The sequence below is a fragment of the Bombina bombina genome, chromosome 6 (genome assembly GCF_027579735.1).
Source record: "Bombina bombina isolate aBomBom1 chromosome 6, aBomBom1.pri, whole genome shotgun sequence".
NCBI classification, from domain to species: domain Eukaryota; kingdom Metazoa; phylum Chordata; class Amphibia; order Anura; family Bombinatoridae; genus Bombina; species Bombina bombina.
The window spans coordinates 820480924-820498586 of record NC_069504.1 but is presented as its reverse complement, the minus strand read 5'-3'; the positions used below and the strand labels follow the sequence as shown (position 1 = coordinate 820498586).

The following is a 17663-nucleotide window of genomic DNA, read 5'->3' as shown; positions in this document are numbered from 1 at the left end:
CTCAGGCATCTCAGCTAGCTGAGAAACTAGTAGCTGGGACACTGAGATTCCAGTATGGGCAACTAAGCACGAGTGAGTGCTGCCACACTTGTGAGTACCTGAACATTTGTTATCGCATATTTGTACACCATCCGTACTTTATTACACTAGGAGGCGCCCTTCTGTGTTTTTGTTTAATACCATCACAGATTCCAGTTAGCTTTATTTAGTGTTGGTGATGTCGGGGAACTGCGGTTTAGCGGTTAGTAGGTTTAGGTAGTATTGGTGATGTGGGGGTTGGAGGTTTAGGGGTTAATAGGTTTAGTTAGTGTCGACTATGGGGGGGGGGCGGCGGTTTAGGGGTTAATAGCTTTATTTAGTGTCGGCGATGTGGGTGGTGGCGGCGGCGATTTTAGATCATTTTGTTTCGGCAATCGCCGGCATATTAGTTATGTTTAGTTAAATTGTTTTTTCAAATCCTTTAATTTTTTCAGATTCATTCTTTATTCATATGCATTATTCTATTCTGAACTTGGGAATAGAATAATGCATACGAATAAAGAATGGATCCAAAAAAACGAACGGATCCAAAAAAATAATTTAACTCCCACCCCTTATAATTTACCTTATTACTTTTACCCTTCTCCAAAAAAAATGCATTTTTAATTTTTTTTTTTTATTATTAATTAGGCCTTAATTTACCTCCATTTATGGATTTATTTGGCATATTGATATATTTTGGAATTGACAATACTTAAAGGGACAATAAACCCCCAAAAAATATTTCATGATTCAGCTAGAGAATACAATTTTAAACAACTTTCCAATTTACTTCTATTATCCAATTTGTTTTATTTTTCAGATATCCTATGTTGAAGAATTAGCAATGCACATGGGTGAGCCAATCACACGAGGCATCTATGTGCAGCCACCAATCAGCAGCTACTGTGCCTATCTTGATATGCTTTTCGGCAAAGGATATCAAGAGAATAAAGCATATTAGATAATAGAAGTAAATTAGAAAATTGTTTAAAATTGCAAGCTCTTTCAAAATCATGAAAGAAAAAAAATACGGGTTTAATGTCCCTTTAATATCAGGTTTTCAAAAGTGCTAAATATGAAATTGGTATTTTGTATTGCACATCAATAAAACATGTAACCGGCGAATTGCAATACGAGCGCAATCAGCAAGCTACTACTACTGCTTGAAGATAGGACGCGCTATATAAGTATATGCCGAGTAAAAAATGTTTTGATTAAACATTTTAACCAACAACTTGTAATACCCAAACCTCACTCAACTTGTAACCTTAAAGGGACACTGAACCCAATTGTTTTCTTTGGTGATTCAGACAGAGCATGCAATTTTAAGCAACTTTCTAATTTACTCCTATTATCAAATTTTCTTCATTCTCTTGGCATCTTTATTTGAAAAGCAAGAATGTAAGTTTAGATGCCGGCCCATTTTTGGTGAACAAACTGGGTTGTTCTTGCTGATTGGTGGATAAATATACCCATACTCCAGGGTTCTGAACAAAAAATTGTCTGGCTCCTTAGCTTAGATGCCTTCTTTTTCAAATAAAGATAGCAAGTGAACTAAGAAAAATTGAGTAAATGAGAAAGTTTCTTAAAATTGCATGTTCTATCTGAATCACGAAAGAAAAAAAATTGTGTTCAGTGTCCCTTTAAGATCTCTCTTTTTTTCTACTCGAGTGTAACCTTAAACCTACTTTGCTAATAAATGTATTAAATGGGTGTATACATTTGTCTGCATTTATATATAAATGTGTAAATATTTGTGCGTATATTTAGATCTACTTACTCAGCCTAAAAAAGACAATGTTATTGACTTTGGCTCTACATAGTGGTATAGAAAGTAATGTATTTGTTTATTACATTAGGATATATATTTATTACTGTGACATGGATGCTTTTTCTCTCAGTCATCTAAACATTTGTGACTCAACTGCCAAAGATGTGCCTGGTATTCCCATAAAGCTGTAGGATCTTGGGTTGGTCCCAATACAAATAAACAGGTACATCAGGTTCCTAAACTAGCATTACCTCCCTGCACTGTCTAGGAGTGTCACTGCTTATATACACACTGAGAAGAAAGCAAAAGCAAAGTGATGTATATCGTTTAGAGGACCAGTTCTGCATAGGATGTCATTTCTGGCCAATGCCAAGGCTCGTGTGTTTAGCATTTGGGAACATGAAGTGGCAAATTTTTAAGAGAGTCTTGCCGGATTCAATATTTTTTTGGCTATTTCTTCTCCTTTTATATGGAGCAAGACATGTGAAGTGTCAGGAGTGCCTTGCAGTCAGGGATGCTGAAGACCTAAAGTTTGATGCTCCAGATACCCACAGCAATATTCCAGCGCAAGAAAGAGAACGGGGGGCTCTATCACCCTTATTTAGGATGGTAGAACATTTCCTGGATGCAGTGCAACCAAATCAATTCCCAAAAGGTAGGAAATGCCAAGCGTCAAATTTAAATTTTATACAGAAAAATATGAATTGTTTAAAACCTAAAGGGTATTGCTGAAAAAGGTATTTACAACTGGAATGAAATAACTCACTTTCCTACTAATCTAAAGGAGATTATTAATTATTGTGTTAAACTATAAACTTTATATTAAAGGGACAGTCCACACCAGAATTGTTATTGTTTTAAAAGATAGATAATCCCTTTTTTTACCCATTCCCTAGTTTTGCATAACCAACACAGTTATATTTATATATTTTTTTTACCTCTGTGATAATCTTGTATCTAAGCCTCTGCAGACTGCCCCTTTATTTCAGTTCTTTTGACAGACTTGCAGTTTAGCCAATCAGTGATGGCTCCCAGGTAACTTCACATGCACGAGCACAGTGTTATCTATATGAAAAACATGAACTAACACCCTCTAGTGGTGAAAAACCTGTTAAAATGCATTCTTAAGAGGCGGCCTTCAAGGTCTAAGAAATTAGCATATGAACCTCCTAGGTTAAGCTTTCAACTAAGAATACCAAGAGAACAAAGAAAAATTGGTGATAAAAGTAAATTGGAAAATTGTTTAAAATTACATGCCCTATCTGAATCATGAAAGTTTTTTTTGGACTAGACTGTCCCTTTAAGGCATCACTGACTATAATAATAAGATTTCATAAAGTATTGTGAAAGTAGATTTAAAGGGAGCGTAAACACTTCGTAATTTCAAGACGTTCTGTTGTGTTGCTATGTAATAACATACCAGTCAAGTCTTAAAGGGATATGAAACCCAAAAACTTTATTTTGTTATTCAAAGCAAAAAATTAAAAAAAAAAAGTTTCCAATTTATTTTTATTATCACATTTGTTTAGTTTTTGTGGTATTCTTTGTTAAAGAGATACCTTGGTAGATGTCTGGAGCACTAGATGACAATAAATAGCACTGCCCATATAGGGCTCCATGTACTAAGCAGTCAGCGAGCTACCCGCAACAAATCTCGCGCCCAAACTCGCAAACTGATATGTACAAAGCCGTCAATTATGTAAAAACTCGCATCTTTAAAATTGCGAGCGTACTTATCCGCCATACCTCGCTACCTCTCCATTTTTTACTGTAATTAGACACATTTGACCACCAACTCGCCAAAAACGAATGTACTAAAAAATCTATTTGTCCGCTCGCGTCAATTTCCGCTCCCACCTCGTTATTTTTGCCTCGCCACCTTTTAGGTGGCGGGCAAGGTACAAAACAATAGGAAAGTCACTCTAGACGCCAGTCAGACATATATAAAAGGCAGTAATATCAGCATTGTACTTACATTGTTCATTTCAGCAGCTATGGAGAGAATTCTGTTTTTGTTTATTCTCCGTTTGATGCGAATCCGGGCTAGAAGACAGAATACTGGAAATGTAGCTAATCGATTGGTTAGAAGAAGGAGAGTTCGAGTCCCCCGTGTATTCCTTCCACGGGTTGGTTTGCACGGCCTTTCTGACCGAGAGATCATACAAAGATTCCGGCTTGATCGTGAATCGATATTACACCTGTATCGAGAGATTGAAGATCATTTGGAGCCGATGACTGCTCGTTCACAAGCTATTCCGGGACTTCTCAAACTATTAGCGGCATTGCATTTTTTTGCAACAGGCTCCTTTCAGGCAGTTTCTAGCGTCATTATTGGAATGAGTCAATCTGCTTTTTCACGCCACTTATCCAAAGTAATAGGGGCTATGATGGTTATTTTTCATCGATATGTTTGTTTGCCATCTACCCCTGAAGAATGGCAATCTATCAAGTCAAATTTCTATAGGATGGCTGGGATGCCCAATGTCCTAGGTGCCATAGACTGTACCCATGTTGCTGTAAGACCACTTCAAGCTCGTGAGGAGATCTATAGGAATCGAAAGCATTTCCATTCCTTGAATGTCCAGATGGTCTGTGACCCCCACATGAGGATTATCAGTGTCCGTTCTAACTTTCCTGGATCCTGTCATGATTCTTACATTTTAAGGCAGACTGGGTTATACCGGAAGTTCGAGGAGGGAAATATGCCTGACGGATGGCTTCTAGGTAAGCATAACTGGCGTCTAATATGTCTCTCATTTCAATGTACCAAAATTGCGCCCAATTTGTCGACTGTAATCTGTATAGTTTAATTGTATTGTATAGTTCGGAATCTTTATAATTATTCTTATATTAATATTTATATTTATTATATCTTCTATTAGGAGATGGAGGGTACTCATGTACAGAATGGCTGTTGACTCCCTATAACAACCCACAGACCAGAAGTCAAGTACGTTTCAATGAAGCTCACCGATCTACCAGGGGGATTATTGAGAGGACTTTCGGTCTTTTGAAAATGCGGTTTCGATGTCTTGATCGTTCTGGTGGTGCTATGCAGTATGCACCAGAGAAAGTTGCCAAAATTATATTGGTTTGCTGCATACTGCACAATATTGCAATTAAAAGAGGCTGTCCATTAGAAGATGAAGATCCAATAGATACTGATGATTTACCAGAAGAAATATGTGTCGAACAAGCTAATAGGCGTGGAAATGCAACAAGGGACATGGTTTCAGAACAATATTTTGTGTTTGAGGATTAAAGTTTCAGTTGATCAATAAAAAACTTTCTTTATTAACTTGTCTCCATTTTTTTTTAAGAGTTAAGGTTATTAAAAATCACTCATGATAAACAGTTAAATACATAACAGTTGTTGCTCTTCAATTATCAAAGGTTTCAAATAAATAAAGTTTATGATCAAAGTTATTACAGACAATATATTATAGGTAATACATTGTCTTTGTGACATCACACTAGTGTCTACAGCTGCTCTCACTCTTTTACATATGTGATTATTGTAATGTAATCCCTCCATAGCTGATGCTAATTCATTGTATTGTGTCATTGAATTGTAGCTGTAACAAGCGACAGTATATTCAACAGTGCTTTATGTTATCAGATTGGATTTTTGAGTTAAAAAAGACTTGCTAATTTTATTTGTTTTATTCTAACCTCTATTTTTAACAGCTACTAGGTTTTCCCATATTCAAATAAATACCTTAAGGGCTTACTCTTAGCACTTATTTTCTTAACCTTTATAATATATTTTTGCATTCAAGATTTGTTAAAAGAATAGTGGCATATAGAAAATAATGGCAAAATAAATTATTTTATTACAAAATTATAATCTTTAAACATTATATATTAACAATTGTAAACCAAAGTAACTTGTTATACATATAAACACATCTGAAAAAAAAGGAAATGTTTAGAAACCAAATAACAATTGTAAACCAAAATAAATTCTAATACATATAAACACATATGAAACAAAGAAAATGTTTAGAAACAAAATAACAATTGTAAACCAAACAACATTTTAATACATATAAACACATCTTAAAAAAATTAAATGTTTAGAAACAAAATAAAAATTGTAAACCAAATTAAATTTTAATACATAAAAACACATCTGAAACAAATAAAAAAATGTTTAGAAACAATAACTATTGTAAACCAAAGTATAAATGTTAATACATACACATCTGAAACAAAGAAAATGTTTAGAAACAAAATAACAATTGTAAAACAAAGTAAATTTTAATACATATCAACACATCTGAAACAAAGAAAATGTATATGAAACAAATATCATTTGTAATAACTATAAACATCGATATTTACAAACCTTCATAAAATACATTAATCTACATATACATTATATTTTTCTCTATTTTTCGGGGATACATATCTGGATCAATGCGCTAATGATTGACATAACGATTAATCACGTCATCGTCAAACATGTCGCGTCCTGAACCTTTTGGTGCTGGAGAATTGGTGATATTAGTTTATGCCATGGATAAATATTTCCCTAAACGGATTGGTGGTGTGAGGGGAGTGAGACAGGAATGCCGAGACAAAATTATATACGAGATGCTGAGAAGAATGCATCGTATTTCAAAAATTAAAAGAACAAGACGACAGTGTCTTAGAAAATATAGTGATTTGAAGAGAAGAGAACCGAAGTACTATAAATCGATTCGAAGATTGATAAGGACATGTAAGTTTCAAAATTATATATGAAATAATTTTTAATAATATAAAAAAAGGGTTTATTTTTGAACTGCGTCATCATTGACGAATCCAGGAAAATAATATTTCCTGAATGTTACTTTGACTATATTAGTATATACAATTGCAAAAAGTTACAAAAGTTAGCATGCAGAACTGAGTTAGTAGATTAAAATTTAACTATATAACTATATACACTTAAAAGGTTAGAAAACTTAGCATACAAAAATGAGTTAGTAGAGTAAAATATAACTATATTAGTATATAACATTGAAACATGCAGAACTGAGATAGTAGAATAAAATATAAATATATTACTATATAACATTGAAACATGTTAGAAAAGTAAGCATGCAGCATAATTATTTCAATTTTTTTTATTAAATTTTTTTCTTATATATATGTTTATAGATATGAGAAGTAGGAGAATGAAGTGTGCACACCCACCACGCTACTTAAGGTCAATGTTGGTGCAAACACCCAGAAGTGAAGCTCTTTCTCCACCTTTGCCAATAACACTATTGGATATCGAATTATCTCCAAATCCATATGCAATTTGTCATAAAGAGACACAGACAGGTAATGACTTATTATTTAAATTTTAAATCATATATTTTAGGTTTTGGCTTAAAAAGTTTTAGCATGCAATATTAATCAAGTTGCTAATTTACTTCTATTATCATTTTTTTTCCTCATTTACTTTCTATTTTTATTTGAAAAAGAGGGCATCTAAGCTAAGGAGCCAGCCAATTTTTGGTTGAGCACCATGGACAGCACTCTTTGATTGGTTCTGTCCAATTATCAAGTACAACACAGTTGGTTCACCAAAAATGGGCTGGCATCTAAACTTAGATTCTTGCTTTTCAAATAAAGATACAAAATGAATGAAGTAAAATATAAAGTTTATTTAAATTGCATGCACTATCTGAATCATGAAACTTAGAAATTGGTTTCTATGTCACTTGTAATGATTATTATTATTATTGTTTTAAATAATATATACAAGGTTTTTGATTTAATAGTTTTCTATCTTTGTAATTTCGTTCATAGATATTACCATGGAAGAAATGGAAACTAGTATGGAAATGGAAGAATTTCAAAATCCAGATAGTGTGACAATATTTGAAGCATTAACTTCAGATGATACTCAACCAAGGATAGAAGTTTTACCAACAATGATGGTAGATAAAGGTATGTTTCATACTCAGTAATCTTAAATCTAAGAAAATACAAGTTTTAACTAATACATATATTGTATATTTCAAATAGGAGTTGGCTCAGATGAAAGCTTTAAAGGAGTGGACATAAGTGTAGAAGCTAATATAGTAGATAACGTAGATAACAGCACATCAGGAGGTAATATTTGTGATGAAAAACCCTATCATACATTGAATATGTATATGACAATTGAATTAAATTTTGCTTTTCATTTATTTTTCTACAGATTTATCTTCAACATCAACTATTGAGACTGCAGACAAAAGTACTCAGAGTTGTCTAGAAGATCATGTCAAACAAAAAATTTCTAAAATTAGGGCAACTTTGGCAATGTTAATGGAGCAAGTAGATTTTTTATACCGTAAATATGTAATTTGATTTCATTTTTTGTTTTGTCATGATTAATAACTGAGAAAAAGTTTTGTGTTGAAGAATCAAAAGTGAGTTTGAATTTATGTAAATAAACTTTTTTTTTGGCCTTAAAAAAATTTGTCTTTATTAAATAATAACATTTTAAACTTAAAGGGACACTGTATCCAAATTTTATCTTTTGTGATTCAGATCGAGCATGCAATTTTAAGCAACTTTCAAATGTACTCCTATGATCAAATTTGCATGCTCTATCTGAATCACAAAAGAAAAAATTTGAGTACAGTGTCCCTTAAAAATACACAAACAATAACTTTGTACACAATATACAGAGTAAAAAAATTAACAGTGACTAACATTTTAAACTTAAAGGGACACTGTATCCAAATTTTATCTTTTGTGATTCAGATCGAGCATGCAATTTTAAGCAACTTTCAAATGTACTCCTATGATCAAATTTGCATGCTCTATCTGAATCACAAAAGAAAAAATTTGAGTACAGTGTCCCTTAAAAATACACAAACAATAACTTTGTACACAATATACAGAGTAAAAAAATTAACAGTGACTAACATTTTAAACTTAAAGGGACACTGTATCCAAATTTTATCTTTTGTGATTCAGATCGAGCATGCAATTTTAAGCAACTTTCAAATGTACTCCTATGATCAAATTTGCATGCTCTATCTGAATCACAAAAGAAAAAATTTGAGTACAGTGTCCCTTAAAAATACACAAACAATAACTTTGTACACAATATACAGAGTAAAAAAATTAACAGTGACTAACATTTTAAACTTAAAGGGACACTGTATCCAAATTTTATCTTTTGTGATTCAGATAGAGCATGCAATTTTAAGCAACTTTCAAATGTACTCCTATGATCAAATTTGCATGGTCTATCTGAATCACAAAAGAAAAAATTTGAGTACAGTGTCCCTTAAAAATACACAAACAATAACTTTGTACACAATATACAGAGTAAAAAAATTAACAGTGACTAGATAATAAAAAATGTTCACTCCAGACGTTGCCTCTTTGGGTCTGTTGTCGCCTCCCTTTCACTGACAATAGCCAACAGAGATTGTAATGTCCTTTCGCTGATGCTCAAAGCTCTGTTAATTTGATGGTTTTTCTCTTCATCCATCTGCCTCTGCCACTGGAACATCTCTCTTTGCAGATGTAATTTCTGCATCTCTATCTCATTCCTTTGCCTTTCGATTTCCACATTTTTTTCTGACAGAGCAGCCCAGCGTTCAATATTAGTGTTAATAATATTCAGCATTTCTCTGTGGTCCTCTCTGTATTGCCTTGCCAGTGTCAACATTTCCCTCAATGCAACATCGCCAAATTGTCCTTCTGCCGGTGTATTGTCAATATTTACACCACCTGTTTGCAGTTCAATTGGTGGTGCCTGTGTTTCAACAGGTTCCTCAATGTTTTCTGGTGTGTGAATTTCATCCGGTTGCGCATCTCCCAAATCTTCAAGAATATCCGGAGTCTCACTTCCATCATGCCCTCCTGGTGGTTCATCTTGAATGGGATTTTCCACCATCGGCATGAGATTGATAGTGATCTCCCTTGATGAGTTTTCTTCTTCTAGATCAAGACATAACAAATTGTTAGTAAATAAAAATAAAATGTTATAAAAACACTTGCAGAAATAGAATAGAAGGAGAGAGCAGATACAACCGTCATACACCAATTTAAGTTATATTACATATATATATACATATGTGATACATACCATCAAATAATGGAGATGAATGTCCAGTCAATCTCTGGAAAAGACGTCCCAAATCACCTATAAAAAAATAAATAACATAAAAATAAATAAATAAAATGCTTTTTTGTCAATGTAACGATATATTCGAAATTATTAATGGAAATGTATTTTGCAATTAACTGGACACTGAAGCAAAAATAATCTTTTTGAGAATAAGATATATTGCATGGAATTTCTATCAGCTTTCTTATGTAATACTATGATCAATTCTCAAAAAGAAAATAATGATAAATTTTAAAAAAATTTGAAAGTTGATTAAAATAGCATGCATGCTCTACAAGAATCCTCATTTAAAAAAATATGTACAAGATCTCGAAATAGAATATGTCAATAATGACATTTGACATTTAAAAAAAAAATTACAAAAAAAAAATTGAGAGATAAAAGAGATAAAACACACAACATTGAAATTATTCATTTGTAAAGTACTTACCAGTTGCTCTACCAACACCAGTTTGTGGAGTGCTGGTCCTTAGATCCGGAAGTGTGTCCGCCGAGGAAGTTGTGTGTGTAACATTAGATGATGAGCGTATAAATTGTCCATGTGTAAAACTGTCCGAAGGTCTTGAAACAGCTGCACCGGGTGGTCTCGAAACCGCAGAAGAAGAAGTAGAACAAGTGGGCACCTCGTTACTCCTCACAGGCTCTGCTGTTGTTGGCATTGCTTAAAAAAATAAAAAATAAAAAAAAAATTAGGTTTATTTTTATTTATATTTGAAACTGAAAGTTAAAACTGTTAATAATAATAATTACAGCAGTGAATGCAGGCTCAATCATTAAAGGGACATGCCAACCACCTTTTTTTATGATTTGGAAAGAGAATGCAGTTATAAACATCTTTATAATTTACTTATATTATCTAATTTGTTTTATTCTATAGATATTCTTTGTTGAAAAGCATTTGATTGATGCACAAAGAAGCCTCGTGTGATTGGCTCAACATGTGTATTTATTTTTCTTCAACTAAGAATATCTAGAAAATTGAAGTAATATGTTGTTTAAATTTCAATTCTCTATCCGAATCATTAATAAAAGATTTTGGGTTTAGTGGCCCTTTAAAGGGACATGAAAAAAAATAATTACCTTTACAAATTGCATAAGAAAATGCATTTTTAAAAATATTTAAATGTATTATGTTTTTGCATTCATTGGATTTTTATACTTTGAGGAAAAGCAAATCTATACAGGCACAGTAAATGATCATTGGTTGATGCACATAGATGGTTCATGTGACTGCGTCAACTATGTGCATAGCTATATCTGAAAAATGTATGTTTATAAAGCGGAGAACAATTTTGAAAGATGCTAACAATAATATTCTATAGTGAAATAACGCAACATGGAAGTCAATAGATCAGAAATTTAAGAAGGCATGTGATCTGGGGTTAGTCTCATGATTAATGTCGGACATACAATATTATTTTAATAGTTTCAAATTACATTATTTCTATTGTCATTATCTCTTTAAGGTTTCTATGCAATACTGGTTTGAAAATAAACACATGGGTGTTATCTTTAGGGATCACTATAGTAATAATCTACAAATCTTTAGTTCCGTTAGACCATTAAAAAAAAGGCAGTATAACAATACTATTATTGTACAATCCCTTATACATATATGAGACATAAATGATTACAGTATTTGGGGCCTAAATGGCTTGTACAATCCCTTATACATATATGCGAGATAAATTATTACAGTATTTCGGGCCTAAATGGCTTGTACAATCCCTTATACATATATGCGAGATAAATTATTACAGTATTTGGGGCCTAAATGGCTTGTACAATCCCTTATACATATATGCGACATAAATGATTACAGTATTTGGGGCCTAGATGGCATATAGGATACTGAAGCGTAAGAAGTCAGATAATGTTATTTTAAAGAAATATATATTGGAGACAATAACCTATCATAACTTTAAAAAGAACATTTACGTCAACTATGTTGTACATTTACCTCTTAAATCACTGTCACAATCATCCGTTATGCCAGTGATGATCTCCGGTCCCAGACGCTGAACAAGCTTCTGCTCATAGTCATTGAGGTCTGCCACATATGCTGGTCCACCTCCGGTAGCACGTGCCGAATTTTTCTCTCTGGCCAATTTAGCTTTGGCGAAGCGTTTAATGTCGTTGTAACGCTTCTTCAGCTGATCGACATCCTTTTTTCCTGGACCCTGGGCACTAACAGCGTCGCTGATCCTTTGCCAGATCTGCTTCCTTCTAGAAAAATTTGTCTGTTTGACACGACATCCAAACAAATAATCATAAGAGTCAATAATCATATCAATCAAAACGACGTTTTGCTGATGAGAAAAGTGAGGATTCTTGGATTTTGAAGCGGTTTCAGATCCAGATGAAGCCATATCGAAATAGTAAATAAAGATCTCAAAAACGAGCGCTCTGTAATTACTCTCCAAAAATTTTGGAACAATAATAAAGTTGTTTAGAAAACTTGTCCATTTATAGGAGCAAAATTCTATTCCCGCTTCTACTATGACGTTCATGACACCTTACATGTCACGTGTTAACAATTGGCCAGACAATTGAACTGAAAGTTAAGTACATCAGCTTATTCGCGGCGAGCGAGGCGTCAAATTTATCAATATTCCGCCACTGCTCGCGGCGGGCTAGAGGTGTCTATTTGTTGTGGGATTATTAGTACATAGCTACAGCGGACACCATTTCGCCCGCGGCGAGTAACGGCGAGTTTAGCCGCGACTAAAATGACGGATGAATTGACGGCTTAGTACATGGAGCCCATAGTGCTCTTGCCAAATGGATAACATTCTTGAAAAACAGCTGCCATATTGTGCTTCAGACTTGCGAAGGCTCCTGAGCTTTTAACAACAAAAGATACCAATAGAATGAAGAAAATTTAATAATAGAAGTAAATGTAAAAGTTTTTTTTTAAATTGAATTCTTTATCTCAATCATGGAAGAAAAAAATGTGGGTTTCATATCCCTTTAACATTTTTAAAACAAATTAACATCATTTTTACTCCAATTATTTTTCTATAGCCAAACTCCAAACACCATTTGCCTTATTTGGAGCAGCCAATTCGGACTTTTGTCCACAGACTATCATGAAATTAGTATATAATGTAATATCTGTTGTAGATACATATATGTAGCAGGGTTAGCTTTGGGGAGTTAGTCCGTTTTCAGAGCTAAATTACATGAAAATAAGGCAAAATAACTAATGAAAGTATAATGCAAAGTTGTTTCATTACACAAAACTAAACATTTTATATAAAAATTGCAAGCATTTACTGTCCCTTTAAACAACTTGAATGTTTAGTATACTATACTCTCTCTGAAATAAAAAAGAAACTAACTTTGATGGTTATAAAAGGGCACTAAAGTTAGATCTACAGTTTTGTGTTTTATTAAGTTAAAGGACCACCCAATGCAGTAGAATTGCATAATGAACAATTGCAAAATAAAAAGACTATGGCCTAACACCTACTCTGAATTTCAAATAAGCAGTAGATTTTTTTTTCTGATAAATGTATTTTTTTATCTCATTTTATCCCTGTATCATGTGACAGACATCAGCCAATCACAGATTAGTATACATAAACCCTGTGAGCTTGTGCACATGCTCAGTAACATCTTGTTCCCCAGAAAGTGTGAATATAAAAAAACTGTGCAAAATTTTATAATGTAAGTAAATTGGAATGTGTCTTAAAACTGCATGTTCTATCTGAATCATACAACTTTATTTTGACTTGAGTGTCCCTTTAAAGGGACACTGAACCCAATTTTTTTTTTTTTTTTTTTTTTTCAACCAATATTTATTAATTTAAAGTAGTTATACATAGTGGAAGTCGCAGCTTCCAAGGATAATATACATAATCAGTTGGATTTTATATGTAAAGGTATACATCAATTTATCTTAAACGAATAATTAACATGAAAAGAAGATTAATTTAGAAAAGAAAGGGGAGGAAAAGGGAAAAAGAGATGAGAAGAGGGATATCTGTCGACCCGTTTTGTTTATAATGTTTGCGGTCTTATTAACTTGAAAGTTCGGCGTGAGGTTTGTGTGTACACCCTATTATTATGAGGAAATTGCAAAAGAGCTTACTTAGTTGAGTCTGGTATATGTTACCTGAGAGGGATCTTAGTTTACTTCTTGAGGTATTGCTCCCAAAGGGAGGTCATTTCTGCATAAACGTCCATTTTGGCAAATTTAATGTAATAATATTCCTCCAGTTCAAGGAATTCAGCAACTCTGTTAGTCCACAGTTGCAACTAAGTGGGAATCTCTTTATTCTTCCAATTTCTGGCTAGTAAATATCTTGCGCTGTTAGTCATTATATAGAAAAGTTTGAGTTTGGATTTGAGTTTGATTTTTGGGGGTTTACTCAATAGCCAGATTGCAGGGTCTAAGGGAAGTTGGGTCTTAAGTATTTTTTCTATTTCTCCAATGATTTGTCTCCAGTAATTTTGAACTACATTACACCACCACTACATGTGAGCCAAGTTTCCAGACCCATGGCCACATCTCCAGCAGCACTTAGAGTTTTTGCGGTATAAACGGTTTAGCTTGACTGGGGAGAGATACCATCTATGTATTAATTTTAGATTAATCTCTTGCATGGAGAGTGAGATTGACGTTTTCTTAACATTTTGGAAGATCAAGGCGCTTGTTTGCGGCAATATTATTATCCCTAACTCTTCTTCCCATTTTTCAAGGAAGGGAGGTATATAACCAGGGGGGTTGTATGTCAGTATATGGTATATCAATGAAAGAGTGTGCGATAAAGGGGGAATTCGGATGCATAGGCGTTCGAAATTGGTCAGGGGTCTGACCATGTTATTAGAGTGTTTATGAGTCGTGACGCACTGAACCCAATTTTTTCTTTCATGATTCAGATAGAGCATGCAATTTTAAGCCACTTTCTAATTTACTCTTATTATCAATTTTCTTCATTCTCTCGGTATCTTTATTTGAAAAGCAAGAATGTAAGTTTAGATGCCTGACCATTTTTGGTGAATAACCTGGGTTGTCCTTGCTGATTTGACAGAACCAATAAAAATGTGCTGTCCATGGATCTGAACCAAAAATTGTCTGACTCCTTAGCTTCAATGGCTTCTTTTTCAAATAAAGATATCAAGAGAATGAAGAAAAAGTTAAACACTTATTCCAGCCCTGAATAAAAATACATTTTGTTTTCAAGCTTGCAAAGACCTCTCCCTGTGCACATCAAGCTGTAGTAAACGTAACATACGATTACTTTCTGTATATATTTATAGTATGTTTTAGCAATTAAATACTATATTACACAAGTTCTGCAAATAAAATAGATGTTTTGAAAGAATTAAACTGTAAATTTGTATAGTTTTGCAGTCAAGGGATATACCCTTTAAAAAGCATCCTAAAAGGACAGTAAACTCAAATGGAAACATTCATGATTCAGAAAGAGCATTCAATTTTAGGAGGCTTTACTCAATTTACTTCCATTATCAAATGTATTTTTATTTTTTGGTATCCTTTGTTGAAATGCATACCTAGATAGGCTATGGAGTAGCAATGCACTTGCTGATGATTGGCAGCTACAAGCATTTGCTTCTTGTCATTGACTCACCAGATATGATCACCTAGTTTCCAGTAGTGCATTGTTAATCTTGAGATGACTTTAAAAATGTCTTTAAGCCTGTTTTTGTTTTACAAGTTTATGTCCCTTTAAGTGATCTCTTCTACTGAGGATAATTAAAAACAGGCCAACCCCTCATTTGCATAACTATATATAATATTCAATTTTTTCTCCTTATACCTACAACTAAAGCCCATCTTGTTTTGTACCATAGAAAGAACACACAATTAAATCAATTGCTCTTACCCCCTAAACTGCCAAACACCTCAACACAATGACTGTGGGGGTTATTAGGGATTTGCAGGGTTTAGAAGCTAGGGGGATTTTTGCAATTGGTGTTTTTGCAATTGATGGTCTGATGATTTAGGCATAATAACAGTAGGAAGATTTAGTGAAGGGGGTTTTATTGTTACGGTGGTCTAGCAGCTAAGGTGTTAAAGGCGACAGGATTATGGCAGTTTAGGGGTTTATTGCAATGGGGTTAGGAATACTTGTAGTGCTGCTGGGGGCTGTAACTACTCAGGGAACATTGAGCACATGATAAACAACTTGTAATACCAAGTTAAAGGTACATGAAACCCCCAAAACATATTTCATGATTCAGTTAGAGAATACAATTTTAAACAACTTTCTAATTTTCTTCTATTATCTAATTTGTTTCACTCTCTTGGTATTATTTGTTGAAGGAGCAGCAGTGCACTACTGGTTTCTAACTGAACACATGAGTGAGCCAATGACAATCAGTTGATTTATGCAGCCACCAATCAGCAGCTAGAAACTAGGTTATTTGCTGCTCATGAGCTTACCTAGATAAACCTTTCAGTGAAGGATAACAAGAGAAGGAAGCAAATTAAATAGTAGAAGTAAATTGGAAAGTTGTTTAAAATTGTATTTCCTATCTGAATCATGAAAGAATAATTTTGGGTTTCATGTCCCTTTAAATCTTTGTAGCCCGCTAATGAGCTCCTCATATTATAAGTAGGGGAAGTGCTAATTTAGCTGTGCGACAAAACAGGTCTTTTTTTTACATTTTTTAACCAATGACATTAAATACCAAACTAAGTAATACCACCTGCATGAGGCCTAGCTCCAATTAACAAGCCTCATGCAATGAATGTTGCTTGTAGGTTTGCCACCCTGGCCATGTTTTCCTAGACACTTATGAGTTACACATGCTGCAGAGTGTGCAGGGAGGAACATGTATTGTGCTGTTAATCAGCACTATTCAGGTGATGTCCAGAGGCACAATACATGTTCCGCCCTGCTTACCCTGCAGCATGTGTAACTTATAAGTGTCCAGGAAAACATGGCCGCTCAACATGTAATTAAGTCTACTAAGTTTTGCTACTTTGTATGCCAGGCCGTATGTCAGGCCGGCCCGTCACATCTATCTACAGGTAGCCCTCAGTTTACGCCGGGGTTAGGTTCCAGAAGGAATGGTTGTAAATCAAAACCGTTGTAAATTGAAACCCAGTTTATAATGTAAGTCAAAGGGAAGTGAGGGAGATAGGTTCCAGGCCCCTCTCAAAAATGTCATAAGTAACACCTAATACGTTATTTTTAAAGCTTTGAAATGAAGACTTTAAATGCTTAACAGCATTATAAACCTAATAAAATAATCACACAACACAGAATATATCATTAAAATAAGTTAAATGAACAAAAACATTTGCTAAACAGCATTATAAACCTAATAAAATAATCACACAACACAGATTTCACTTGCATTTTTCTGCAAACAGTTCTTTCTATGCATTCCAATCTGGACTGATTTATAGACAGGAAGATCTTGTTCCTTTGAAATCTGCTCGATAGCTCAGGTCTGGTTAAACTGATTAATTTCAGCTTGCTTGGCTTTACTGCAACACAAGCGGACAGCTTCATCTACTGGCTATTTTAATAAATGCACTGCTTCTCAATGCTTTTCAATAGCAGTCACATGACTGGAAAAAAAGGTTGTTATTCTGAAACGGTGTAAATTGAACCGTTGTAAAACGAGGGCCACCTGTATTCTGTTGTGCCCAGGGTTGCCACCAAGCGAGTATTTACCAGTGTGGTTGATAATTTTACGGTTCAGGTGAATGTATAAAATAAAGAATACATGTATAAATGGTAAAACCGCTTCTAAGTGAGTTGGAATTATATTTCAAATAAA

At 33.8% G+C, this 17663-nt stretch overlaps 1 protein-coding gene across 1 annotated transcript in view; it reads left to right on the top strand.

The window, feature by feature from the left end:
* Positions 1-2191: 2191 nt before the first annotated feature.
* PROM2 (prominin 2) overlaps positions 2192-17663 on the top strand; it is a 229217-nt gene continuing 213745 nt past the window's right edge. The window contains exon 1 of the mRNA XM_053719461.1: positions 2192-2447. Coding sequence (XP_053575436.1) covers positions 2192-2447 — 256 coding nt within the window. The remainder of the gene's footprint in view (positions 2448-17663) is intronic.